Below are 26,480 nucleotides of genomic sequence, written 5' to 3'. Positions count from 1 at the left end.
CCTGGTAGAAATGTCCGTTCTGTAGACCTCCTGGGTCCGCATCAGAATGATTCCAGACTCAGTTTGAGGATCAGAGCTGTGCTCCCTCCAGAAAGGAGCACTAACACAGTATCTGCAGGGTGGAAAGTATTTGGGGTATCCCTTTAAGATGTCATCTCAGTTATACCTACCCTTTCTTGGCAAACACGAGTCCAGGAAAGATCTCCCTAAGAGTGTCATATGAGAAGTGGACCACACATCCACGCTGCTATCACTGTGTGTGGCTTTTCCTTTTTGGATCTTGACGGGCCCAGGGATTGATTATCTGTCTCTGGCATCAGTTTTATTTCAGTTTTCCTTTCATCTCCCCTCATTATCTTCCCACAGTTTCTTATAGAGATCTGAGTTTTGATACAAAGGGTTTCTTGGAGAAACCCGTCAGGAGCTGGGCTAAGTATTAACCATGGCTGCCTTCCCCATACTTCAGGACTTGGGCATGTGAAATGCTCTAGAATCTAGGTTTTCACCATGACATTTACAGACAAGGAATCTAGGGCTGAGTGGGCTGTAATAAGACTAGACTCTAGCAGTTGGCAAACATTGTGACACACTAAATGTCACTGCGGCCTCTGGTTTTAAGTGGAAAAATTGCTGGTGTTATGAAAAGCTTACAGACTTTGCCTAAAGAGGAAAACACTTACCCTGTTCCCTTTCTCTCTACTCTTCTGTCATCAACTACTTTTCTGAAGAACAGCCAGCCTTGTCTTTCACCCATATCTCAACCTAGCCCCATTCCCACTTACACACCAGTGGCATCAAAGCCATGGAGTTTAGCAAGCTCAAGCGCCTGTTTCTAGAACTCTCACTGGTATGGAAGAAGGTGGGATCGGTACTGATTCAAAGCAGACCTAACCCACCCCGATGTCCATCTACCCAAGATCCCCCATGCTTCCCTTCCTTTTTTTTTTTTTTGTTTTGTTTTGTTGTTTTTTTGTTTTTGTTTTTGTTTTTGAGACAGGGTTTCTCTGTGTAGCCCTGGCTGTCCTGGAACTCACTCTGTAGACCAGGCTGGCCTCGAACTCAGAAATCTGCCTGCCTCTGCCTCCTGAGTGCTGGGATTAAAGGTGTGCACCACCAACACCCGGCCCTCCTTCCCTTCTTGATCACATGGCCTCAGCCCCTCTGAGACCAGAGCCTTAGAATTAGAAAAAGCTTTTCATTGGTCCTCTTCTTTCCCATTCCAGCTCAGGACTGGTTGTTTGTTTGTTTGTTTTTGTTGTTTTGTTTTGTTTTGTTTCCTTGTGTGGTTTTGTTAGGGAAATTAATTCTGATGGATCATGGGGGGGCCTATTGGTGCTCACCCTACTCCTTCCTGCTGGCACACTGCAGACATACAGGACACCATCCTCTACACAAGTGTGAGCAGGCAAGCATCTGCATGGTGTGATCTGAGAGGACCCAACCCTCTTTTTTCATTTGCTAACATTTAGGACAGATGTAGGCAAGGTCTTCAATATTTCATGAAGCAATTCTCTTCCAACAGGCTTGAGAGCAGGAGACTGCCAAGAAATCCAGGGCTTGCAGTGGCAGACTTGCTGGGGCTAGAGAACTTGAATTTTAAGAGTCCCTAAGGCTTTAATCCTACTTCATTGTTCCCTATTTAGATTACTGGTTATATTTTAATCCTAGAGGAAAAAAAATAAACTAAGCACAAGTAAAAGGGTCTTTGGTTGTTATTACATAGAATCAGGGATGTCTTTGTCCATTTGAGGTACTGTAACAAAATACTCGAGACTGGAATGTATAAAGAACAGAAATTGATTTTCTTAGATTTATATAGGCTGAGAAGTCATACGTGAAAAGCACCAGAACCTGGGATGGCCAATCTGTGCCATCATAGGGCAGAAGGTAACAGGACAAAGCAAGAGGAAAGGGGGTAGGTATGACAGCACTAGCACCACTCTTCCTGGAGCAAGCATGAGATAGAGTTTCTCTATGTAGCCCTGGCTATCCTGGACCTCCATCTGTAGACCAGGCTAACCTTGAACTCACAGAGATTACCTGCCTCTGCCTCCCAAGTGCTGGGATTAAAGGTGGACACCACCACGCCCTGCAAGATAGTGACTTTTCTGACTAACAGTTTCCTCATCTAATTCACATACCATAGAGCTCTTCAGGGGTAAATGAAAAGCAGACTCTAAGATGCTGCAGTGCCTACCAAATATCCATGTCTTTCCCTAGTTCCGGATCAAGTGACTGCATTCTTGCCACTCAGAAATGCTGGGATTATAATAAGAGGAATGCTACACCAGTACACGTTTAATAGATTAAATTTCTCATGTGTGCATTTGTGTGCACACATACAAGCACAAGTGTGTATGTTCCTGGGTGTACAGGTGTGTGTGGGTGTGTGGGGGTGTAGTCTGTGTGAATGTGGGTGCCACCACACATATGTTGAAGTCAGAGGACAACCTTGTGAAGGGGGTTCTCTCACTAAGCCCTCTTGCTGGCCCACTCCTGCTATTTTTGGAGACTGAACTCAGGTCCTTAGGCTTGCAAGGCAATTACTAAGTGAGCTATCCAGCCAGCCCACCCCCCACCCAGCCCTGAAAAGATGAGTTCTAACGGTGGAGTTCAAGCTTCAGAAACAAGTCCAAGAAGAGATGAGGAGTTACAGCAGTGGAGTTACAGCAGGACCTGAGGAGGTTTAAGAGACGCTAAACTGGGAGAGAATGGAAGCAACACGCAATAGGGGAAGGTGGTGAACTTAAACAGCTTCCTTTGTCACCTTTCTTCTGAGGTTAAGGTCGGTCAGCGGACTGCCTCTATATCCTTTGTCCCTAGACACTGGTGATGCTTTTCTTTCTCCTTGATCCCTTTTCATCTCTAGCCACACCTTTGTCTTCTTGATTTTGCTCCCTCCTTGTCCTTCCCACCTGCACCACTAACTCATAGCTGCCTCATCTGAGCAGATGGCATGGTCTTTTGGTGTCAACTCAGGGCACAGAAAAACAAAGCAAAACAAAACCACAAGTTATCAGAGGACCTTCCACCAGGATGTGAGAGGCTGGCAGAGACAACATGAAGTCCCAGTCAAGTCATCTCCACAACATAGCTCAGATGATGAACAAGGAAGCCAGGACGTGCCCTAGCTTCCCAGATGCCCTGGGGGATTGAACACATTGTGTTTACAGAGCCTCTTTTTGCTCCAAACCTGGTCCCCACTGCCTGCACCAACACCAGGCACAGAAGATAAAGAGGCCAGGCTTCCTTCTAGCCATTCCTCATGTCCTATGTCCCTTCAGTTTTTGCATTTTTTGGAAGAGTAGGGGTATGGAGGAGTTAAAACTGTAAATCCATAAAATGTGGCTTCTTCCTCCTAGAATTTATGCTAATCAAAACACTGGCTCTTTGAAAAGGAAGTGCAGGCATTGTGGACAGAGATTCCATCAGAGATGTCACAGTGTACCTCTAATGTTAAGATCCATGACACTGTCCAGCACTCTGTCACTTAACTCCAAGAGTGGGCATGACCCATTGGCACGAGTCTCAAGGCACAGCAGTGTCCTCACAAGGGCCCTTAGAGGAGCTCTATTTTAGTCTTGTTGCTTGGGGATGATTTGGGCAGGCTTTCCCACAGTTTTGAATGAGCTATGAATCTTCTACACTACAAAATGTTCTTCACTGGGAAATGCAGTCAGACTAAATGCACACAGTCAGATTCAAGCTCCATGACATGGCCTCCAAAGGTATTGTCCATCTTACCTCACCTTCCTTTACTTAAGAGACACCACAGTGTTTGCTGTCCCCGGGCCTTGGCACAGATGTTTTGACAGGGAAGCACTGTTTCTCTTCCACCTCAGTGGTTCTGGGCTTCTCATCACTTATGTCTGAGCACAGCTCTCGCTGCCTTCTGAAAGTTGAATCTGACCATGAACAAGAATGTGATGGAATCCAGAACCAAGTTGACCTAGGGTCAAATCTCTGCCCATTCCTGAGTCAAAGCTCAATGTCCTGACCTACGATACAGGGATTTTTCAGACTTTCAGACTAGTATAGCTTGTTATAGGAGCGGACACACACTGCACACTCAAACTCAGCAACCACTTTTACTGTTTTCTGATAGTCTGTTTGCCCTTCCATCTTAGACTAGCATAGATAACTCTTTCCATCCCTGTGCTCCTAACTGTATGTTGTCTTAAAATACACTTTATTTAATTGAAATTTATGGATGTTAAAATGTACCCATTTATTTAAACACAGAGTAACAAGTTTTAACAAATATAAACACTTGTGAATGTGGGACAGTTCCATCATTCTTCAGTGTTCCTTGTACCACGATGCCAGGCAACCCCTGATCACTTTCCACTGCTGTGGCTATAGTGTCTTCCCCTAGAGCGTCATGCAGACACTGTTACTTACATTCACATTCTTTTGTGCCTGGCTCCATTCACTCAGTAGGATGTTTTGAGATTCTTTGCATGTACCATTAGTTGGATCATTACAGCTACATTTTTTTTTTTTTTTTGAGACAGGGCCTCATATTGCCCAGGGTAGCCTCAGAACTCACTGTGAGGCCAAGGATGATCTTGAATCCCTCACTACAGTATTCCCCAGTGCTGGGAATACACGCATGAATCATGCTGCCTGGTTTACGCAGTGCTATGCAAACACTCTACCAACTGAGCTGTATCCCAAGCCCCTTCTCTTTGCTGCATTTTATCTTTGTATTGTGATTTGTCTGACTCCTCCACTAGCCTACAAGGCCCTCAAATTACTTTTGAGTTCTTTCCTGGGTAGACATAGTAACCTTTGTAGAAGGGAGAGGAGGGGAACGTGGAGAATTGGCTAATGTCTTATTGCAATCTTGTCAACTGTACACCCCGGAATCCCCAATATTGGGGATCCCCACTCACAATCCCTAGAAGAACCCTACCCACGGGCACTTACAGCAGCCAGTCCACCGCCACCAGCAGACTGATATCCTCCGTTGGCAGGCCCACAGCTGTGAGAATGAGGAGCATGGTGACCAGCCCGGCGCTGGGAATACTGGCTGCACCAATGCTCGCCAAGGTGGCCGTAAGGCTGCAAAGACAGAGAAGCCCAGGTTACAGGAAGAGAAAGAGTCTTGGCAATCTTAGAGATATTTTAAAAAACAGCAGCAACAACAACACCTTCCAATTTTCCTCCAGACATTAAAAATCCCTTCCTTTTTTTTTCTCCAGGGAATGAAGAAATATGAAATACTAATACACAGGAAGTGAGGTCAACAATGAGGGGCACTTATAAATTCACAGATTGGAGTCATATCCTTGGCATGATACCCAGTTAGTCTAATGTACACAGGACTAAAGCAGGTAAAGTTCTAAAAGCAGCCATGGGAGTATTAAAAATGAAGAAATAAATCACCCTCGCCCCTCCTATGGGAACACAACTGCACTCAATTCTGGTTATGCCTCCATGAGTCTGTGGGTGCCACACAGTTCTTCAGACTACGTGGCCAGAGTCTGAGTAGGTCATTGCCAATGCTTAGCATGGGGACTTGGAATAGAAAATATCCAGAACCAACTCATCAGGGGAGGCAAACAACATATTCCAAGATACATTCGGTTTCACTTGCCTGGCCATTTCTCCCAGGGCTGGAAAATGCATTATTCAGAAAGAGGGTGCCATATAATGGTAATGGAATAAAGAAAAATTTCTCAACTTTTCTTTTCATCAACTTTTCAAGCAATATTAGGAGCATACCTGGCACCATTTTGAACTCTTTCCCCAGAGTTTAAAGTTTAATCTTGGGTTCAGGTGTCCTGTCTGCGTACCAAAGGGTTTCTGAGGATCATCAACTAGCAGTGACTTTTCTCATCTTTGTAGGTTATTTTACAGAAGCTATCATTTCTTCTTTTTATTTGTTAACTGTTTGTGAGTATGTATGTTGGGGTGCACATGAACATATGAGTATATATGCTGTAGAGGTCAGAGGACAATCTCTGATGCCACTCTCAGATACAATCCACCCTCTTTGAGGCAGAATTTCTCATTGGGTTAGAGCTCACCAGCTGGCAGCTGTGTCCTAGGCATCTGCCTGTTTCTCCACTCTCCATGTTAGCACTAAACACACTTGTTTCCATACCTAGTGTTTTTATGTGGGTTTTGGAATCTAGCTCAGGTCCTTGTGATTGACAAGTAAGCCATATCCTGAGATCCAGTGCTGTCGCTTCTGAATAGAACAGTCTTCTGAAAATAGGGCTCTCGTGTGACTTTGTGTGTACTGAAACAATGAGGGTTGCCTGCTTTGTAATTAAAACATTAAAATATTTCTAGAGCAGGCAATCCAGGCTCATGGGAGATTTTGGCCAAGTCAGGCCATCAGTGTGGCCCAGCCTAGAATCCCAAGACTTGTAACTGAGAACAATTTGAAGGTCCCTGGAGCTCCAAGGGACTGGGATGTTTGTTGTATTTTGCTACCCCTTTTGGGTTTATTGCATGCCTACATACATGCAATGCATGCACAAAGTCTGTGCCCTTTCCTGTCACACCAGTAATCATGTCTGTGCCTGTCACACCAGTATGGAGTTGGTATATTTCAGAGAACTCCATATGAGACAGCAGATACAGTGTGTAGCAGCTTTTTGAACTTAAACAATCTAAATTCAAATCCTAGCTCTACCACTTGTCAACAACATACAAAATTTGGGCAACTGTATATCTTTGTATCTTGACTTCCTCACCTGTGCAAAGGATAAATGAGGGTTTCTCTTTCATGTAGTGGCCAGCGGCTTTTAGGAACCAATAAGTACGTGGGCACTTAAGAGAGGTAGGGCACATTACAACCCTCAAGCCAAGTAATCTGTCATTCTTATCGGGAACTTGAGGACAAGGTGAGACAGCTGTGGGAGTGAAACTTCCCTAAAGTCCCAGACAGCAAAGACTCTTCAGTATTGACAGGACAGAAAGGAAGTGGGGATTCCCAGGTTCCAGTCATCCTTAGCCTTGGCTGTTTGGTTTACAATCTGGGTTGCTTTGGTCATGAGTCACTCTTACAAGCACTGTGAAAAATCTTGTTAGGAGTCAAATATTAGTAACTCCCCCCCCCCTTATGGGCAGTATTATCTAGAAAATTCTCAGCCTTCTCCTGGTCCCTTGACCCATTCTGCTTTGTCTGGGAGTCCACTCCCCTGGCTGGCTTCTCTTGAGGCTGGTTGCTGGAGGCTGTGCCAAGCTCTGTGTACACAACATCAAAGCAGAACCTCACAGTAACCATGCAAGGCACATAAACAGCTTCTTTCACCATGAGACAACCAGGGATTCCACGGATCAGGTAACTTAGGGTCACACAAATTCAATGTGGTCTTCTGGGATTTGAACACCCCTCTGTTTGATTCTGCTACATGCTGGCTCTTGATAACCCTGGGAGTTCTACAACTTAGTAAATATACAGAAAGTTCTTGGTCATTGAACTCCTCCATGAGGGAGAAGAGAGGATTCACACAATAACACAGCGTAAAGCTAGAGTTGGCTATTTTTTCCCCAAATACATTGCAGGCAGAGAACTGTGCATATGCCATGCAGGTGCCTATGTAAGCCAAACCTTCATATTTCTAAAAATTAAGGAGAATTTGGCTAAATTTATTCAGAGGCAAAGACTTAAACACATATAGTCAACCTTATCCTTTGCTCATGAAATTTCCCAACAGTAACACTGTTAATATGAAATAAATTACAAGTAAATGGAATTCTGTAATATCAGTGAAATCCCAGTCTCTCAGTCACTGCTCTGATTCTAATCCCATAGTGTGCACTGGAGGGTAGGCCTGATTGCTGTCAGGGCCAAGAATGAAAGGATATAAAGCTATCATTACTTGGCCAACAGCTTCATTAAGTCAAGAGTTTTGACGAGTGGGAAGTTGGAAGTCTCTTGTGATATGTGTTTGGACAAGATTCATGCTTCATACTGGAATCTGAAGCAAGTTTTCCATCCTGAGTAACTTGTGGCACTCCCTATGTCACAGCTGCTTTCTCATTTCGTATTACAGGACCACGGTTATATTTTACTGAACGTCACTGGGTAGGAACAATTCCAATAGCTCCCATCTACTGATATGTGATATGTGTCATGTATGATGCTCCTAACCACCCCGATTCTGTGATTGCTGTCACCATGGTACACATGAGGAGATGGAGGCTCTACTCTAGCATATACAGTACGAGGTGTTTGTGAAGGTCAGATAAATCAACATACAAAGGCAGCCCAATCACATTATACCAGAGGCAGTGTGGTCCACATTTAGGTAGCCTGGGGTTGAATTCTACTGCACCACTAATAGACATGATCTTGGGCAACCTTTTTCTTCCTTTATGGTTTTTTTTTTATCACCAGCTAAGATAGACAGAACACAGTACCCATTTTTCTAAAGACACCCCAAAGGCCACACATTAAGATCCTCAGTAAGCAGAAGAATATATCAGAATTTGGGAACCTGAATTTTAGCCAGCTTCTAAATGGCTGGACTCTCTGAGTCTTGGTGTCCTCATTTGCCAGGTGAGGTGGCTTCACAGGGCATTATTTGTATTTCCAGATCATGTGTTAAATCTGGCAAGGTTTCATTTTCTTTGTTTTCTTACTTAGTTGTACAGCCAAGCTCTGATGTGTATGGAATGCTCATTAAAAATCTTCTGGAATGGCTATCAGGAAGGAACTGGTAACCCAGCAAAAATAGCTCCAAGCTGGCTAAAAAGGCTCCCAGATAGATAAATGAGGCACAGCTCTGACAGGGCAGATGCTCTGGGGTATTAACTCATAAAACACTGAGAATTTCAGTTCCCAGTGTCAAAACCCTCAACATGTAGAGAAATCAGAAAGAAATGAACGGCATCTCTTATGAGCAGCACCTAAGACCACTAAAGACCTCCCTGAGAATGAGCTGGTACATCAGGTGTGTGCTGACACACACCAGCTGTCAGCAGAATTTCTAAAACAGAGGAGGACCATGCTATTCAGGGTTTGATGGGAGGAAAAGGCCTCTAGATGAATCTGGACACATGGCCTCTTCCTCATGTACAATGCAGATAAGACCAATAAAACTGTTATTCTAAGAGCTTCCGTTGAGTTAAAGTCAGGAAGGAAAGAGTACAAAATGGAAAGATGTTGCCTAAGGAGTCATCATATGACTCCGGTCTATGGCATTGACAACCCTGAAAACTGGGTCTTGCACACAAACACCCGTAGGCTTGTGTTAGTGTTCCTTGAAATGAGGACAATGACCATCCTTCCTTTTCAGACTGCTGGGAACGTCTGAAGGGAGCCATGAAGAATGCCAGCTCAGGGGCACCAGAGGACTGGAACTGTTCTCATTTGAGAAACTGAAAGTTATTTCCCTGTCAACCGAATCTGTTCTCTGAGTCAATCAGTGGGGCCGGGATTATTATAGTACTTTGGAGTTTTCTTTTGCCAGCAAGTACATTGATTACACAGACTGTGATCCACCTATCCTTTGTATTTACTGATCTCATAGAATCTGAGAGAGAAAGGAAATGTAATTCACAGCATCCCAAAGCTATAACTTTATATGTTTTAAAGTGACAGGCAGTTGATAGTAGGTGACCAGGCCAGGTCTGGGTGATAAGGAGCAGGGGTAGTCAGTAAATGGAGAACACCTGTCTTAGAAGACATTAACATTCTAATGACTTTACAGCATATCACAGAGCAAACAGCAAGACTCTGGGCTTGCTTCAGCCCACCAACTGCCACTTCACAGTCCCCAGTGCTAAAGGCCTTCCCCATTTATAGATGAGGACTTTGATACTCTGGGAGTAGGGGTGAGATGTAAGTGGGACCAGGAGGTAGTTAACTGTTTTTCATTTGTTTGTTTTGCTTTGTTTTTCTTCTACTTTAATTCGAGGCAGAAACTGTCTTCTGATTTACCAGAAGCTCCTAGTTGGAGTAGATATGGCGATATTAAAATGATCTTATGGTACAGTGTCAGTAAAACACTGAGCGGTTTGGAGACTGAAGCTTTCAATGACTCTACCTACAAATAAGATCTGAGTCTGTGGTGAAACAGCTCATTTCAGATGAGCTCTCAGGACAATGTTCTCAATTAAAAAAAAAAAAAAAAGCCAGAGAGTAATAAAAGCTTTAGCGAAAGCAGAATCATGTGCCACTTATTTACAAAAAAGTATTCACTCAACTACTCTATGATGTACTGAGGAATCTTTGTAGTTCACCATGCACCTCGCAATATTGAAAGAAGCATGTTTTAAATATTAGTTTGGCATGTCTAGGTGTTTATACAGTACATATATGGGGATCAGAGGACAACTTAAAGGAGTTAGTTGTCTTTTTCTGTTATGTAGGGCTTCAGTGTTAATGTCTGGTGGCAAGCACCTTTCATCTACTGAACTATCTCACCTACCCCAGAAGGGAACATATTTTAATAACAGAATAATTGGACCCAGAATAAGTAAAAGTCACCACAGCCACAGCCATGCTATGTCAGCTCATGAGTAGCCTTGGATAAACCACAATACTTCCAACCTTGTGTGTTGGATAAGCATAGAAATAACTGTACGGCCAAATTTATAGGATTGTTAACAGTCAAACGGGATCTGGGCACCAGTAGGCATGTGCAATATATATAGATGGGACCGAGTCCCTTTCCTTCCTGCTACAACCTCCTCCCTTTGAAGTCTGCCAGTAATTCCTTCACTGTGTTCTCACTAGAGCTGAAACTCAAGGAGCTTCTGTCAAGTGAGGGTAGTATGGAGTGGAACTGGGGGAGCCAGATGTCTCTGTGTCCTCTGCATGCACGTCACTCACCTTACAGTCACAATCTGACCTCCATCCAGGATGACCCCATTCATTTGGGCTATGAAGATGGCTGCCACAGCCTCGTAAAGGGCTGTGCCATCCATGTTAATGGTTGCTCCGACTGGGAGGACGAATCTGGTCACACGCTTGTCAATCCCTAGATTATCTTCCAAGCAACGGAAGGTAACAGGCAAAGTTCCGGCACTAGGGGCGAGAGAAGAGGAGAGAGAGAAAAGAGAGAGAGAGAGAGAGAGAGAGAGAGAGAGAGAGAGAGAGAGAGTTAGTTTTAGAGGCAGGACAAAGAACTAACCAGAATGACACAGAAAAAAAAATTAGCAGTAACTAGGAACAATTCTAATTTAGCTGCTGATAGGCAACACAATATTTAGTTGGTTCAGGATTCTCAGAGCTACTCAGTGCCTGCCAAGTTCTCTGTCCTTCAGTCCCTGTTTCCATCTTAGGGTAAATCTTGAAGCACTTCTGATTGTGCACACGAATTGGGCTGCAAAAAAATTATGTCAGCTGTCAACAGCAAAACATAATGAGGAACTTTTGAATGACCCATAGTTCCATGCCAGAAATGCTATTCCAACAAAATGACTGCATGGACCGCATCCAGCCCCTGGGACTCATCTTGAGTTGGGCTCATTAACTGGGAGAATGCTGGACAAACATGTTGGACACTCTTTAGCATGAACACAAGCTTTGAACAGTCCACTGGGGAGCCTGACATACAGTCAAACTCCCAGACACATGGCCACCAGCCAATCCTAAGTCTCTGCCATGACAGGACAGGAAATCATGTGATCTGTAGCTAAAGGTGGTGTGGAGTGACTTCACTTTCAGTCGTCCCAGGCATCAGATGGTGATCCACCCACATGGCCCACCCTTAGAGGCTGGAACATTTGACATGTTCCTACATCTAAAATAGGACACCTAAGAGAACAAGGCTTCCTCATGTCCAGACCATTGCATCCTTTTAGACAATGGTGCAGAAGAGATTAGGGTTTAAAGAATGTTTAAACCAAGCAAAGGAACCAAACAGCACTGGTTGCTTCATAGTTTGTCTTGCTTTCATTACTTCTATCCAGTTCAGACAGCATTTGGAGGTATTTTCAAGTCCTGGTCATAGTTACTCCCTCACACTAGTTATAAGTGGGGTGTCAACAAGACTGGTCAAATTCTGAAGGGTCTCAGTTTCTCAGAGTGGGAGAAAAAGATGAGCTTAGAGCTATGCTGATTCCAAGGCCTACTCAGGACCAATAAATCTGGAAGCTAAAAAATAAGAGACACCCAAGTTCACATCTTAAACTGACCAAGGAGTCAACTTACCAGACAGAAAGAACATCTTTTGTGATTACAGGTCAGGGCTCTGTAATACCTACTGTTGGTCTTACCGTAGGAGAAGTCAATTGAATAGGTGGTATGTGTGTTGGGGGGAGGGGGGTTGCTTACAAAAGCCTTATTAACCCAAGTAAAATGTGAGGATTTGTTCTCATTTGCATGCAGGAGATACCATGGTCCTGGCTTGCTGCCTCCGCTGTTTCTATTAGAAGCCAGTGTCCTTGTGTTCCCCTCAGTTCCTCTCTCCACTTCCTGGGACTGTTTCAGAGGGTTTCCTAGATACCACAACTGATCTAAGATGGTTACCTAGTCATTGTTGGTGGCTGGGATCCTCAAGCATATTGCTCAATGCTTACTCCCTGGATCACTAAAATGTATTAATTTTTCTTGTTGCATCTATTTTTCCAAAATATCATCAAAGGGTCTTTGGCCACAGAGACTGGAGAAATGATTTGTGAAGCATGGAGACAGTCCCCATTCTTCTGCTGAGCAGGTTTTATGGTTATGTCCTCCAAATCCACATAGACTCAACTGGCCCAGACTAGTCCTTGAGCAGGTTAGGGCTTTCCTGTGCTGACAGGATGACACTCTGGCATTGCTTTTTAGCTCCCATCTGAGAGGCCCAATGATGTTGCTAATAATGTCCAATATTGAGATTCTTCCTATGACATGATACACCCCCCAGCATGCTCTGAAGCCAGAAATTTGGAACACACTCCTCTCTGATGCCTGTCTCCATATTCATCAAAGAGCCAGTCAGCCACCCTCAGTGTTGCTATTATTATGATGGCCCTGTTTGGAACCTTTGTGATGTAAAGTTTAAGTGGATACTGGCTATTTGGCCATTCTTGGGGCTCTTAAGCCTTGACTCTGTTTCTAGTCCCACCTCTGCTACTTGATTGCCACCATGAGAAGCAAAGATCATGAGCTCCCACTGCTGTGGAATGACTTGTTCACATTTCCATCTCTTTCTCTTCACAGGAAGAGTGGAGAGGAAGTTGTCTTGTCTTTTAAAATTACCAGGATAACTGGCTATTCAAAAGAAAAACAATAATAATTTTTTAAATAATTTAAGGACAAATTCATGAAAGCATTATGTTATAATTGTGGCTAGAAAAAAATATTTGAGCAGAACTGAGTTTCTAAATTAAAAAAAAAAAGTATTCACAGCTTTTAATATATACAAATAGAATACTTTCAGTGCCAAAAGTTAGTATTTATTTCCAAGGCAGATGTCTAGGAGGGAGGTTTCTTATCTGTAGCATGTGATGTAAGAGTTAATAATTCATATGCATAATGTGAGCTTGAAAACCACCCAGGAAAGGATGAGAACCCACAAAGAAAATCGAGCTGGCTCACACATGACTCAAGAGGCAAGGAATGGGGAGGAAAAGGCAGTAAGAAATGAAAAGATGTTTTCCCCCATCTGTAATCAAATACATGCAAATTTGCTGAGTAGTTTTCCCACCAATAAGATTGGAATGCATCAAAGCAACACAGATGTGGAATACCCAGCTCTGGTGAGTGGGTGGGGAAGGACACTCAAACACAGTTGGTGGGAACATTACATTCTGGACTTGCTGAAGTGTTAATTGGCAGTGCATGTCAAAACAGCCAGTGAGCACTCCTTGACTCAGAAAGCCCAGGTCTAGAATGCATCCTGAGGTGATCATCAGAGACCCTGGCAGAGATATTTGTCAGAGTCCTGTTTAACCAACATGCTTAATAATTATTATTTCATTTTATTTACATGTTTGAATGCTTGGCCTACATGTATGTATGTGTATGCCTGGTACCTATGGAAGCCAAAAGAGGGTGTTGGATCTCCATGGGTTGGAGGTACAGGTGGTTGTGAGCTGCCATTAAAGTACTGGGAACCGAACTCAAGCCCTTTGCAAGAGCAGCAAGTGCTCTTAACTGCTAAGCCATTTCTCCAGACTTTCATGTCCTGTATATTATAATGAAGTTCACAAAATAGTAGCAAAGATCTGTATTAATGGATATGATTTTCCTGGTCTCTTGAGTCAGGAAAACAAATAGAAGTTTCTAGAGTAGCAAAGTAAGAAATGGAAGATTTATAAATATGAAGATTTATAACTACAAGGTTATTGCCTACTGATATTAGCCAAAGAAATACTCATCTGGTGAGGTTCACTGTCTTCCTCAAAATTTTATTCATTGTCTGAACCTTGTCACTATTGTGACATACCACATTTAAGATCAGATAACAAAATAAGGTCGGCTCTTATTTGCAGGAGGACGGTTAACTTCTCTGAAGAGAAGCATTTTCATGGCTATGGGCATTTATCTACAGAGAATTCAAACATCAGGAAGTAAGAGGGAAATTTTCAAGTGTTTCCCCTAGCCTCTGGAAACAGGATACTAAATCTGGTCGCCAGTACTGAACACATTTCAGCCTTTTGCTGAAAGCTCACATTCTAGTCATATTGAATTCTTACTTGCTTGCAATATGCAAATACAATTTGGCTTCCCACTTGGCTTTCAGGTCACTGAGAAGACTCTGACAGCCTGCACAGGGCCTTAGAAGGTCCAGCCATGCTGTGCCACGGAATGGGGATGTCACCAGCAGGAAGCAGTCACAGGCTCAGCAGCTGGACCTGGTGCTCTCCCACTGTGGGTTTCAGCATTTGCTGGGCTCTGAGTTGCCTAGCGTTTTATGCTCACAGCTCAATTTCATGACACTAACACGGAAGTAAAACACCAATTTCAGTCTGAAAGAGTAAAACTTCAGTCGTTGAAATTCTAAGATTCTGGATGCACCTTTTTTCCCCTCCATTTTGTTGTGTTTTGCCTAATATTTGCCCAAGATTATATTAAAGATTATTTTTGTTTCTTATATTTGAGGCCCTTATTGATTCCCTAGGCCCTGAAAATATATAAAGAAGCAGGAAGGGTCTATCAGGGTCAAGTCATTTAAACTGGATCTGAGGTGGGCAGGATTAGTGTAGAATTGTTCCTAAAGGGGTTTGTTAATGTCAAAGAATTGGCTGGTTTCTAATTGTTGGGGTGGGGTGGGAAATCACCATTTACCCCATGAAAGTTGGTTCTCCTGGCATTGGTGAGGACTCAGCACCCAGATCACACAGTACACACTTGCTTATAACTCCCTCTTCTGGCTTTTTGGGGACAGCAGCCATGCACACAGAGCCCATACATGTGCAGTCACTCCCTCACACACACAATACAAAAATAGACATATCTTTTAAAATATAAGTTGTCTTACTTTTGAAAAATTATTAGCCAAAACCTCAAAAGGTTTTTTTTTCTTTTCTTTAAGAAAAGAAAAAAAGAATTCTAAATCGTAGGTGAGTTGTTAAGTGAACAACATCATGCTACACCCTCTGGATAATATTTATGCCTCTGCTACCTTAGTGTTACATGTAACATGTAATGTTGGGCATGTGAATTCATAGCATGCAGCATCTAAACACTTACTATGAGGCTGTGTTTCTAGGCCAATAGCAGACCACCCACACGCTAGCCAGGAGCTTCAGCAGTGTGCAGGAGAAGCCAAAGGTCCAACATGTTCACCTTGTAGAAAATATTCCCTTATGTTGTGAAAAGGTGTAAATTTAGAGAAGATTTGGGAGAGAAACAGGAAGCAGCAAATGGAACAAAAAGCACCAAATGTGGAGAAACGTATTTTCTCCTGTCCTCTACCTGGAAGCCGTTCCCAGAGCAGTGATCCAGGCTTGGAATATGCCAGCAAAAAAGGAGAATGGATTTTTTCTGGTCACTACAAAGTAAATCAAGGGGAGAAAGATGCCCCCGTGAATGATGAGGCCCACGATCACCGTGATCATGTACATCCCCAGCTGCCTAGCAACCACTTCTAAGTCCTTGATAGCGATGATCTTCCCACAAATCAAGCAGGCGATACCCAGAGGGGAGTACCTGAAAAACACAAAGACAACAGGAGCTTTGAAGATATCGTTAAGAGGTTAGGGACCTAAACCCTACCTGGTAACCTGCACCTGGAGGAAAACCCTTCCTCTTTTTATTTATTCATTTATTTCTATACACACACACACACACACACACACACACACACACACACACACACACTGTTTTGCTGAGAAAGAACACAAGATCCAATACTTTGAATTGACCGACTTTAACTGTTTTATGGATCTACTGACGCATGTTCTGGCGATTAAGACCAAAGGCAAACTTTATTGCTATTGTGAGTTTTAGGAATAAAGGGGGCATGCCTTGACATCCTTTAGTTTATCTTTCTGCAAACACTGAGTTAAAGGCCAAGAGATACAGATTGTGTTTCTGGAATCTCGTTGGATGTCCTTGTTCTTTAACTCCTTCCTAGAATTTGGGAAATAACTGAGACTTGTAAATGTTCATTGTTTGTAATCCTGGAGGTTGAAGTGTGTATTTAAAATGATGGAGGGATCGGGGAAAGGAGAGGGAAGGGATAAGAGAGAGGTGGCTGCCAGCATTAAAGCATCTGTGCCCGGGAGTACATTTAGAGAAATGTGGTTTTGTGAGCCTGAGAGTCTTTCTCCTGCTGTAACAGCAGGAACACTGGCTCCTGTTCATTGTATTCCAGGCACTCAGAGCCTCACTTAGCCTTCCTGCAGTCCTTCAAGCTGAACATCAGGGTTATTACTCAGTAATTAAGGAAGCCATCACTTGGAAAAGCTCAGTCACTAGCCCAAGTCCACGGAGCCAGAAGGAGAACCATGGCACTTTGTGAAAGCCCAAAAGTTGGGGGTTTTCCTTCCCAAGCCAAACTTCTCCCCTTTAGTGCAAGCAGACAATCACCATACAGCGGGTTATCCAATACTGACATTTGTATGCTGTTGTTGTTATCTTATAGAGGGGCTTGGAAACTGTCCTGTTCCCACTGGTGGGAAAACTCTTTCTTCTCAACTTTATTTTTTGCTTGTCTGGGGTCATTCTTTATTATAATTCTATCACCACCGCCACCGCCATCGCCATTGCCATCAGCAGCTGCAGCTAGTGGAGGTGTAGCTAAGCATGAATTTACTCACACTGTTATGGTGTCTGACTGAAATAAGATATTTGTAGGAAGACTAACACTCATTAACAATTATAGATGTATTTTTGAGAATAACTAAGGAGGAAATAAAGTCCCCAGACATGGCTCCCAACAATGGGGTCAGGAAAGAAAGGACCATCTAAGCTGACCCTTTCTCTCTTTGTTTCTTCCTTCCTCCCTCCTTCCTTCTCCCTTCCTTTCCTATCCCTCCCTCCCTTCCTTTCTCCTCCCCTTCCTTCCTTCTCTCCTTCCTTCCCTTCTTCCTTTTGGCAATCAGACCCAGCCCCAGGCCTTTCCCAAGTTAAACAAAGGCTACAGAGAACAGACAAGAGTCCTTAAATGCAGAAAAGACAGACTTTGTCCAGCCTTTTCCTAGCTACAGGACCTCATTCGGTAACATATTTTCGTTTTTCAGACATGCATCAAGGCTGAAAGAAGCTGAGTCCAACATCACCAGGCAACTGCAAGGCTCAACCTTTCACATGTGCATCCGTGTACCCTGCTGTGTCTCCCTCCCATCCTTCTCAGCTGTAGTCCTTACTCTTCACGAGTGTCTGTTTGCACATACCTGGGCTCAAGTCCTCTCCTGGTCCATGCTTTCTTATCCAAGCCTGAGTTAATGAGACTCTCTAAAACCTCTCACTGGCTACCCAATGGCAGATGGCTTTGTGAGCAACCCCCCTTCATAAAGAGCTGATTCGTGACTGACAGGGACAAAGCAGAACTTTAGTGTGGCTCTGCTCTTTCTTGTGGATCTTCCAGCCTGACCCTTGCTTGTCTCTCTCCTGGGGTGCAAGCTGGCCAGGTTTGAAAACTGCTTCTCTAGACATTAATAAGACTGTGAAACAAGCTTTCTGTCATGACATCAAACCCTCCTTCTGGCTGTTTAATATTCTTCTGGTGTGCCCAGAGTCACAACATCTTATAAATCAGCTATGGAGTCCCAGAGGCCAGCATTTTGTCTTTGAACTGTAAAATAACTGAAGAGAATGCACCTTCCTATAAAGCCCTGAAGGACTCGTCTTCATAAACCAAGAGATCAGTTCTTTCCCCAGCACCAGTCAGCCTTCCAGGCTGTCCGCAGAAACAGTTATGAGCTGTTTAGGATGCTATTCAATTTTCTTTCATTTCCCCTCCTCCTCTTCCCAAGTCAGGTAAACTTGTAGAACAAACAAAACATGTTTTCAAGGTACTTTGCCAAGGAAGATCAGCTCTAAAGTCCCCCACGGGGAGCACACTGGAGCCAGAGCCAGATGGACCAAGGCAAAGCAAGGGCCTATCTTAGGGAGCACCCAGTGGGCAGGGTTTGGGCAGTGGGGATGGGCATCAGCTCCCACTGTAGATAGTATTAGCCAAGGCCACAAGGTGAGGCATAAGAGCTAGGGAATATGGAATGCTACTCCTAGTAGCACTCAAACATCTAAAATAAAATTAAATAATAATGTACGGTCCATCCCTAATAGGATGAGTGTTAATGGGGCATAAAAGAGCCTTTGCCCTTTGACTTTGGGCCATTACTTCCCTACACCTGACTTGAGCTCTATTCCTGGGCTTCTGTCCCAATAAATGAGTTCACTGGAGATGAGACTCCATGGAAAAGAATGGGGGAAGTGCCCAAAGTCAAAGTTACCACTCAAAACTTTTGAGATGAAATAAAAAAAGACCACAGGTTAGTAGAGATAGAGGCTTAAGGCTCCACCCAAGAGTTCTAAAACCACCTGACATTCAGTAATTATTGGGTCCTTTTCCAATTCAGAAAGACATTTTCATTTGGGATAGAAGTAGGGAATATCTCCATGTTACCCACAGGTGGGCTGTATTCTCTGCTTTGGGCCATGTTTACAAGGCCACTATTCACATACAGTCCATGTGTCATTCCAGCCTCCACCCTCTGTGAATCTTGGTCCTCCTTTGTGGAAGGGTTCCACCAAGGTGACCTTTGCAGGGATGCTTTCCACTTCACGAATACAACCTCACCCACAGCATTTAAGCTATCCAGAACCCAGTCAAGGTCCTTGTACCCATAACCAGCTGCGTCACAATGCCCTCAACTGCCTGATATCAGGGTGTGTGCCCTGGTCTTCCACCAAAGACTAGGACTAGGACTTCTATGTTTTAAATGCATTCCCCCCAGATAATTCTGATTCAACAGAGAGTTGACATTTCATGAGCAAAATTCTCATTTGCAAGTGATGAAATGCAGATATTCCTTGGTTAGTCTTTGGAAACCATTCCCCTCGGCTCTCATTTATGTCAGACCAGTGAAATCCCAAGGCTCTAACTGGGTGCTTTCAGGCTTGGCGCAGATGGTTAGACAGATGTGTGAAGTGTAGCTAAGCAGAGACACCTTCTCACAGGGCTGTCCTGTAGTCATACTGGCTTGGTCTCACATGTTTCTAGAGACACTGTCACTGTCCAAGCTCTAGAAATGCAATTGTTATTTCAGCTACTGTTGAGAATTACAACTAATAGGAAGAAGTGACAAGCACTTCACACAGCCTCCAGGTCTGTTGCCCCCTTGCTACCACAATTCAATGAAATCCAATCCCTCAGGGACCCAGAGAGCCTGGGGGCTCTGACCCCCACCTGCCTTTCCACCTCCACTCCTTCCACCATTTTTAACCTTCCTCACTGCCCTGGCTCCAGATCTTTGTTGTGACCCTCAATAGCCTTTCACTTCCTGCTTCCTTTCCTTGAAGTCCTCCCAGATTTTCACCTTTTTGCCAGGTCTTTATCATGTCTCATTCCCACACAGCCCATCCTGGCCACTCGGGTCTACTTCCCTTACTCTCTACCCCACAGCCCTACTTTTGTTGTTCGCATTACTAGCTGAATTCATATTTGGTTCCTTTAGTCTGACTTCCTGTCCCTTCTTTCACTAGAATGTGAGGCCCATGTAGGCAGAAATCCTCTGTGGTATTCATCATTATAGCACATCACGGTTCGTTTAGAAGGGATTATTTACTGAGTGAAAGAGCAAATGGGTTGGGGGGAAAGTTCTTTGCTTTTACCAAACTTTAGTTAGATCCTTCCTTCTGTAGGATATGTTTGCCTCCTTTTTAAAGAAATACTAGTTCAGCAAAGAACCCCACTGACTCAGCTTAGCAAGAACCCCCATCTTCCGTGTGTGGCTCTTCATTTCTGATCATGTTCCTCATAGTTTACCATCCCTAAGTGGTATCTGGCTTCCCTGGCTTGACTTCAACAAGAAGTCTGATAGGGTCTTAACAGAGTCCTCTGACTCTGGATATGCCCCCACTCCATTGGTTATAAATTCCCACCTTCCCAGGACATCTGGGTCTGAGTCTAGTCCCTTTCCATCGCTGTAAAAACATGTTGCTACGGTCCTTATACACTTGGAGGCAGCCCTGCAGAAAGCATTTCTTCCTTGCAAGCATCATTGAATGTTCTTTCCTTAAATAGTATGGATGGTGGAGAGGCAGTAGTCAAGGGTAGAAACAAAGGAAGGGCAGAGACTTCTTTTCCTGATAGAGGAAGACTATGGGAAGTTTTAAGTTTTTCACAGTTTGAAAAAACAATTTAAAGGAATTTTCAAAATAATGGGGATATGAAACTTACAACAAAATTATGGGGTTTTTCAGACTTCTTAAAGAAACTACCATGCACAGAGCTGCTGGGGATATGGATAGAGTTGATGGTGATAATGATCACAATGGAATGACCACAGGCACATTTACTTAAGTGCTGTGGTCCCTCTGGACACAGAACAGGTTTAGTGACTGGGTTCCCATCTCACCTAATTCTCTGAGCAACTCCATGACATGGGTTTTACAGTTATTTCGTTTTACTAATCAGAATATTGGGGTTCAAATGTGACTAGCATGTGTAAGATCACATAGCTTGTCACCAGATCTTCCTAGATTTTATCTACTTCAAACTCAGGAAGAAACTGAGTTAGCGACTGCTGGACAATGCAGCTCTGCAGCACTGTGCAACTTAACCTTTGTGCTCAGTGTTATTATCTGGAAAATGGGATGCTGAAAGCATCTAGTTTGCCAGGTATTATTGGAATGAATAAGTGCAAACATGGAAAGATACCAGGTTAATACTAAGCACACTGAAAAAAATTAGTTAAGTCTTTATTATGATTTCTTTAATAGATGAGATAGTTCAATTATATAGTAATTGAAGTTGAACACGTGGCAAGATGAAATCTTTCTAATTTGCATTTTAGTGATCATAATCTTTAGTCCAGACATGGAGTTGCATACCAGTGCTCAGAGAGACAGTCCACAAGGTCATTCTTGGCTACCCTAGCTCAGGCAACAGGAGAGCCTATCTCAAAACAATTTTTAAAAAATGAAACTAATAATACAGACTGCCTTATCCTCACAATGCTAGGGTTTGCTATTTTTACCACTTTTACCACTACACAAACACTCTGATGATTTTAGCCTCCAGGAGTCAGCTAAGAGTGCTTGGTGATTTTACCCAGGTCCTTTCCACGGGCTTGGAGTTATCCAGGGGTGATGCTGGGGAGAAGCCTGAAGAACAATGGGAATGGGCCTCTCGTCAGTCATAAAAGCCCCATCTGCCTTCCTGGATGAGGTAGTAGAAATCTGTGAAGACTCCTTCTTCAGGTCTGACTCACAGCCCTCTTTACCCACCCCACCAGTGGGGGCACAAGGTGCTAAGCCTTTAGAAAGAGGAACTGCATATTTACTGCAGGGGGGAACGTGCAGGCTGCTGAAGACTCTAGGCAACATGGGCATGGAGCACTGTTCAAGCAAGAAGCTGATGCTGCATTGTATGTCACTGTCTACCAGGTCCCCAGGTCCCCAGAGACTGGAGATGGAGTCTCCAGAGATGGACCTAAAGGACATGGCATTCCCATGCTAGCTGAGGTCTGCACACAAGACACATTTAAACATTAGCGCTGCTCGGGAACTGAGATTCCAGAACCATAAAAGCAGAGAATGCAGCATTTTTTTTTAATCAGCATCCCTTTCTCCCTTCTTATTTTAAAAGTTCAATGAGGTGGTGAACATGCCAGGACTAATATTTCGGTTATCTTATTGTGGTGCATCAAAGCCCTCAGTCAGCTTCTCATTCCTGAAGTTTGGATGAGAATCAACCACAAATGCATTGCCACATTAGGCTCCGTGGAGATGATGTGAACTTCTTTTAATTTCTGTGTTATGGGATGTTATTATCCTGTTAGTTTTCTATTTCTTCATTTCATTTTCTTTCGATGAACTGAATGTATGCCCCTCCCCTTATTTAAATGTTTCTATTCTACTCCTGGATTGCAGCAGCGGGGGCTTTGGAGGTGATTAGGTAGCACCCTGATGAATGAGACTGGTGTCTACTAAGTTTGAATGGTTTTGTCCCCTCAGATTCCTTTGTGAAGAGTCATAGCCTCAGTCCAGTGTTTGGAAGATGGGCCACTTGGCAGAGAGCCTTCCTCAATGTGATTAGCGTTTCAATAGGAGAGCCTTACTGAAGCCTGTTGGTTCTATCCACCATGTGGGAGCACACAGAAAGAGTCATCTACAAGGACCAGCCCCTCACCAGATAGTAAATCTGCTAATGATTTTCCAGCCTCCCAACCTGTAGTTAAAAAAATAATAATTCCTTTATTTATAATTTTACCTAGCCTGTAGTATTTTGATACGGTAATGGACATAGACTATACCAATGCTCTAGAAAAGAGACCCAAGAGGTTGCTTCCCTCCTTTTCCTACTCTGAGAACTCAGATAATGAATGTGCTAGAGGGAAGGGAGAAAGGAGAAGAGTTTTCCACCCCTTTCTCCATATCATTTTGGTCTGTACCCACTCTTCATACTGGGAGGGCTCCCCTGTTCTCTGGGGACCCCAAGGCTTTCTCCCGTACCACGGCGCCATTACAATGAATTCAGGATGACCAGACACACTTACCACATGATCATGATCACTAACTTCATCACGATCTCATTCAGAATGTTGAAGAACTCCACCATCAGCTTGGCCTGTTCACCCATCTTCCCCATGGCAATGCCGAAAGCAATAAAGAATCCGATCAGACCTATGGGCAATTAACATTACTCAGAAGGATGAATGATAAAGCATTGGCTTCCTTTCCCCTCACACTTTAGCATGATTGATGTACAGGGCCAATTCTACCTGTCAGTCACCCTTGGATAAATTAGGAATTAGAAGGAAAAAAAGCATTACATTTCACACTGAACACCTGCCCCGCCCCCATTCTATAATTATTGCTTCTCTTGACATTTTTCACTTGAACAAACTAAACTCTAAGTAGTTGAGGTGTGATTTCCTTGGAGAAAATGAATTCATTTTCATTCCCGAATGCAAGGTGTTATCTTCTCTTCCTCCTCACTTTGGCAAATCATGTGCGCACAGCTCCTATTACCACACAGATTAACAGGAAGGAGCTGTCGGGACTTGGGGATTGTCATGCAAACTTTGGAGCCATGATTGGAAGAACAGAAACAACTAGCCCTTGCTGGAGAAATTTCTAGACCATTTAGGTACTATTCTGAGGTATACTTCACCTGGGGAATTCCCTCCAGCTACACATCAAATGAGGGAGGAAGAATAGTGACAGAACCGGAACTAAGAAGAAATCCTAGTTAGCTAGGAAGCCCCAGTTAACTACCCTTTCAGAAGTCAACTTATTATGCTTCCTTTTATTAACCCTTTTCAGGATGATAAAGCCAGAATGTTGAGTTCATTGTTAGATTTTGCCAATATCTTCCCTGTCACCTGTCTTCTCTCATTTCTTGACATCCTAGTTTAACTGCACAGCAGCTGCCAGTGCCAATCCTAATCCAAGGCAGAAAGGATCTGAGGAGTTCACTCCCTACCCTCTCTCTCAGTGACAGCTTCTTTTGACCACATCCTGAGGCGAATCCAATACTCAACCCTTCTCACCTGTGGCTAAGGACCTGGTGATCTGCCCTTGGACTTTAGATCCTCAAAGACCAAGCCTCGTTTCTCTTTCCAGAAGATTCACTCCCAACCACCTCCAACCTCAGTACCTCATATGCTAACACATCAGGACTGGGGTACACTATGTGGCTAACAGTATTCTCAATACTACCTGGGAACTGTCTAGACTTTCAGTTATAATCATGTGTGTTCCTGAACCCCCCATCTTGGTGACCTGACTTTGACTACATACTGGAGTATAAGTCACAGTTATTCTTCCAGCTACAGAGCATTGCTTGTCCATTTAGCTTATTCTCTGATCCTGAAGTATTGGGCATCTTCTAATTTCTTTCTCTGTCTGTCTCTGTCTCTGTCTCTGTCTCTCTGTCTGTCTGTCTGTCTGTCTGTCTGTCTGTCTGTCTGTCTGTCTGTCTCTCTCTCTCTCTGTCTCTCTCTGTCTCTGTCTGTCTGTCTGTCTGTCTGTCTGTCTGTCTGTCTCTCTCTCCCTCCCTCTCTCTCTCTCTCTCTCCCTCTCTCTCTCTCTCTCTCCATACTCTTCCCTACCCTACCCTGCTCCATTTAGTAGGGCTACTTTTCAGTCTTTCCTTACGCTTTCCAGGTTTTTTGTCTTTTATCAGATAAATTACAGCATTGTAATTTGATTCTCTTAGACATATATTCCTTCTCTCTGAATCTCTGACTTTATTTACTCTTTGTTTCTCACTCCCCAAAGCCACCTTTCTTTTCTACATCAAGCATTCATTAACCTACTTAACTACACTTGGTGGGATCCCAACTCTCTTTAGTGAAAATAATACAGCCCTTGTACTCAGATTGCTAATGTTTGTCATTTAACACCTCCCCTCTTCATCTCTTGACAAGAGGGATTGATAAGTGACATCACAATTGAGTTATCCCCCCCCCCCCCCCCCCCCAGAAAAAAATGGGACTTAGTGAAGACAGGATTCAGGGCAGAATGAACCAATGTTACAGTACCATGGAAAATCTGGTCTCAGTTCTTCCTCCACCCTTCTCTGAGACCATGGAGGGCAGTTTGTTGGATGTGGTGACACCGAATCCATCTGTGAGGACTCAGACTGAGAAGCCCAAGAATTACTTAGTTGGTGCTATTTGATAAAGCACAATGTCTTAGGGTCCCAAAGAATTAGAATGAAGACTCTCCTTGGAAACAACAGACACTGGTGTATCTATGAGTATATATTTACCAAAGGGGAAATAAAGTCGGAGGTTCAGAGAGAAGGAATTTGTGTCTAAGGGAATCAAATCATAATATTTATGAAATTTTATATGTATACAGAGAGTAGTTGGCACCAATTTAAGCTATTGGAGTTAAGGTGGGGATCAGAAGTTGGTTTGGGGGTTCATCTATTTGGCTGATTTTTGAGGGCAGTCTTGACTTATAGCTCAAATTGGTTTTTGATTAATCATCCTCCTGTCTCAGTTTTCTGAGGGCTGGAATCATAGGTATGCTGCTAGCTCTCCAGGTTTCTTAGGAGCAGAACATGTCCTTGGAGAAGCAGAAGGCTGAGCCAAGATTGTACCTTCCTGTATTGCAGTGCTCAGTCCTTGGGGCTTTCCAAAAACCGAAGACCAGAAATACAGAAAAATAAAACAAAACAAAAAAACCAGAGCCATTAACGCTGCCCTTCCAAGGCCATGAAAAGAACCTTACTTCAGCTGGGATTGGCAAAAGGGAAGTTTCCCAACAATCTGACTTCCCTTGGCTTCACAGTGCCTCGCTGTGTTCTTGGATGGAATGCGGGATTCCGCCTGCCATTTCCCTGGGTAAACATTGCCTAATTGAAACTGCTCACTGGAACAGGGGTATTTCACTTGAACAAAGCCCTCTTAGACTTGGTTGGGGTTGATCGAATCGCCAGTATTTTGAAACTCCCTGGCACAGCCAAAGGTCATGTGACTTTCTAGAATCCATTAAGACTCTGGAAAGACTAGAGTCCTCTGAATTATTCACTCCAAAGTATCAGGGGTTACTTTGTCAAGGAGGATGGGATCTAAAGTTATGACCCACCAGAAGGGCCTCCCGGGAATTGAGAAGGCCCTGAAAGGATTGTGGATATCTTTGCAGTGGAGAAAGCAGCTTCTGGGTTATCAGAAATGCCTCCTTCTCAGTGGGGCTCTCTCACTTCCTCCTCTCCCCCACTACCTCTGGCTTGTTACTGATTATCAACTGTGTTTACTGATCCTTTGTTGCCTGGCAACCCACTCAGCTTATCTCCTCCCTCCCTCTCACCCAACCGCTTTCTTCCAGGACAAAGAACGTCTACTTCAGCCCTGCAGGCACTGGGTTGCCCAGCTCCTCTGCCTCCTTCTCTGTACAGCACTGATGTCCCCGGAATACAACCACAGTGCACAAAACAATCACACAGCGCTGCCAATCACAT

The 26,480-nt window shown here is 43.7% G+C and overlaps 1 protein-coding gene across 5 annotated transcripts in view; it reads right to left on the bottom strand.

Annotated features, from left to right (window-relative positions):
* The window catches only part of Slc1a2 (solute carrier family 1 member 2), a 130,994-nt gene that overhangs the window by 18,611 nt on the left and 85,903 nt on the right, over positions 1 to 26,480 (bottom strand). For all 5 annotated transcript variants that reach the window (XM_029484406.1, XM_029484408.1, XM_029484411.1 and 2 more), the window contains exons 6-9: positions 23,065 to 23,191; positions 15,812 to 16,045; positions 10,796 to 10,990; positions 4,930 to 5,064 (exon numbers count right to left, since the gene is read on the bottom strand). In XM_029484406.1, the coding sequence (XP_029340266.1) occupies positions 4,930 to 5,064; positions 10,796 to 10,990; positions 15,812 to 16,045; positions 23,065 to 23,191 (691 nt within the window). The remainder of the gene's footprint in view (positions 1 to 4,929; positions 5,065 to 10,795; positions 10,991 to 15,811; positions 16,046 to 23,064; positions 23,192 to 26,480) is intronic.

Source organism: Mus caroli, chromosome 2 (genome assembly GCF_900094665.2).
Source record: "Mus caroli chromosome 2, CAROLI_EIJ_v1.1, whole genome shotgun sequence".
NCBI classification, from domain to species: Eukaryota; Metazoa; Chordata; class Mammalia; order Rodentia; family Muridae; genus Mus; species Mus caroli.
Note: the sequence above shows the minus strand (reverse complement) of the source record. Positions and strands in the feature narration are given on the sequence as shown.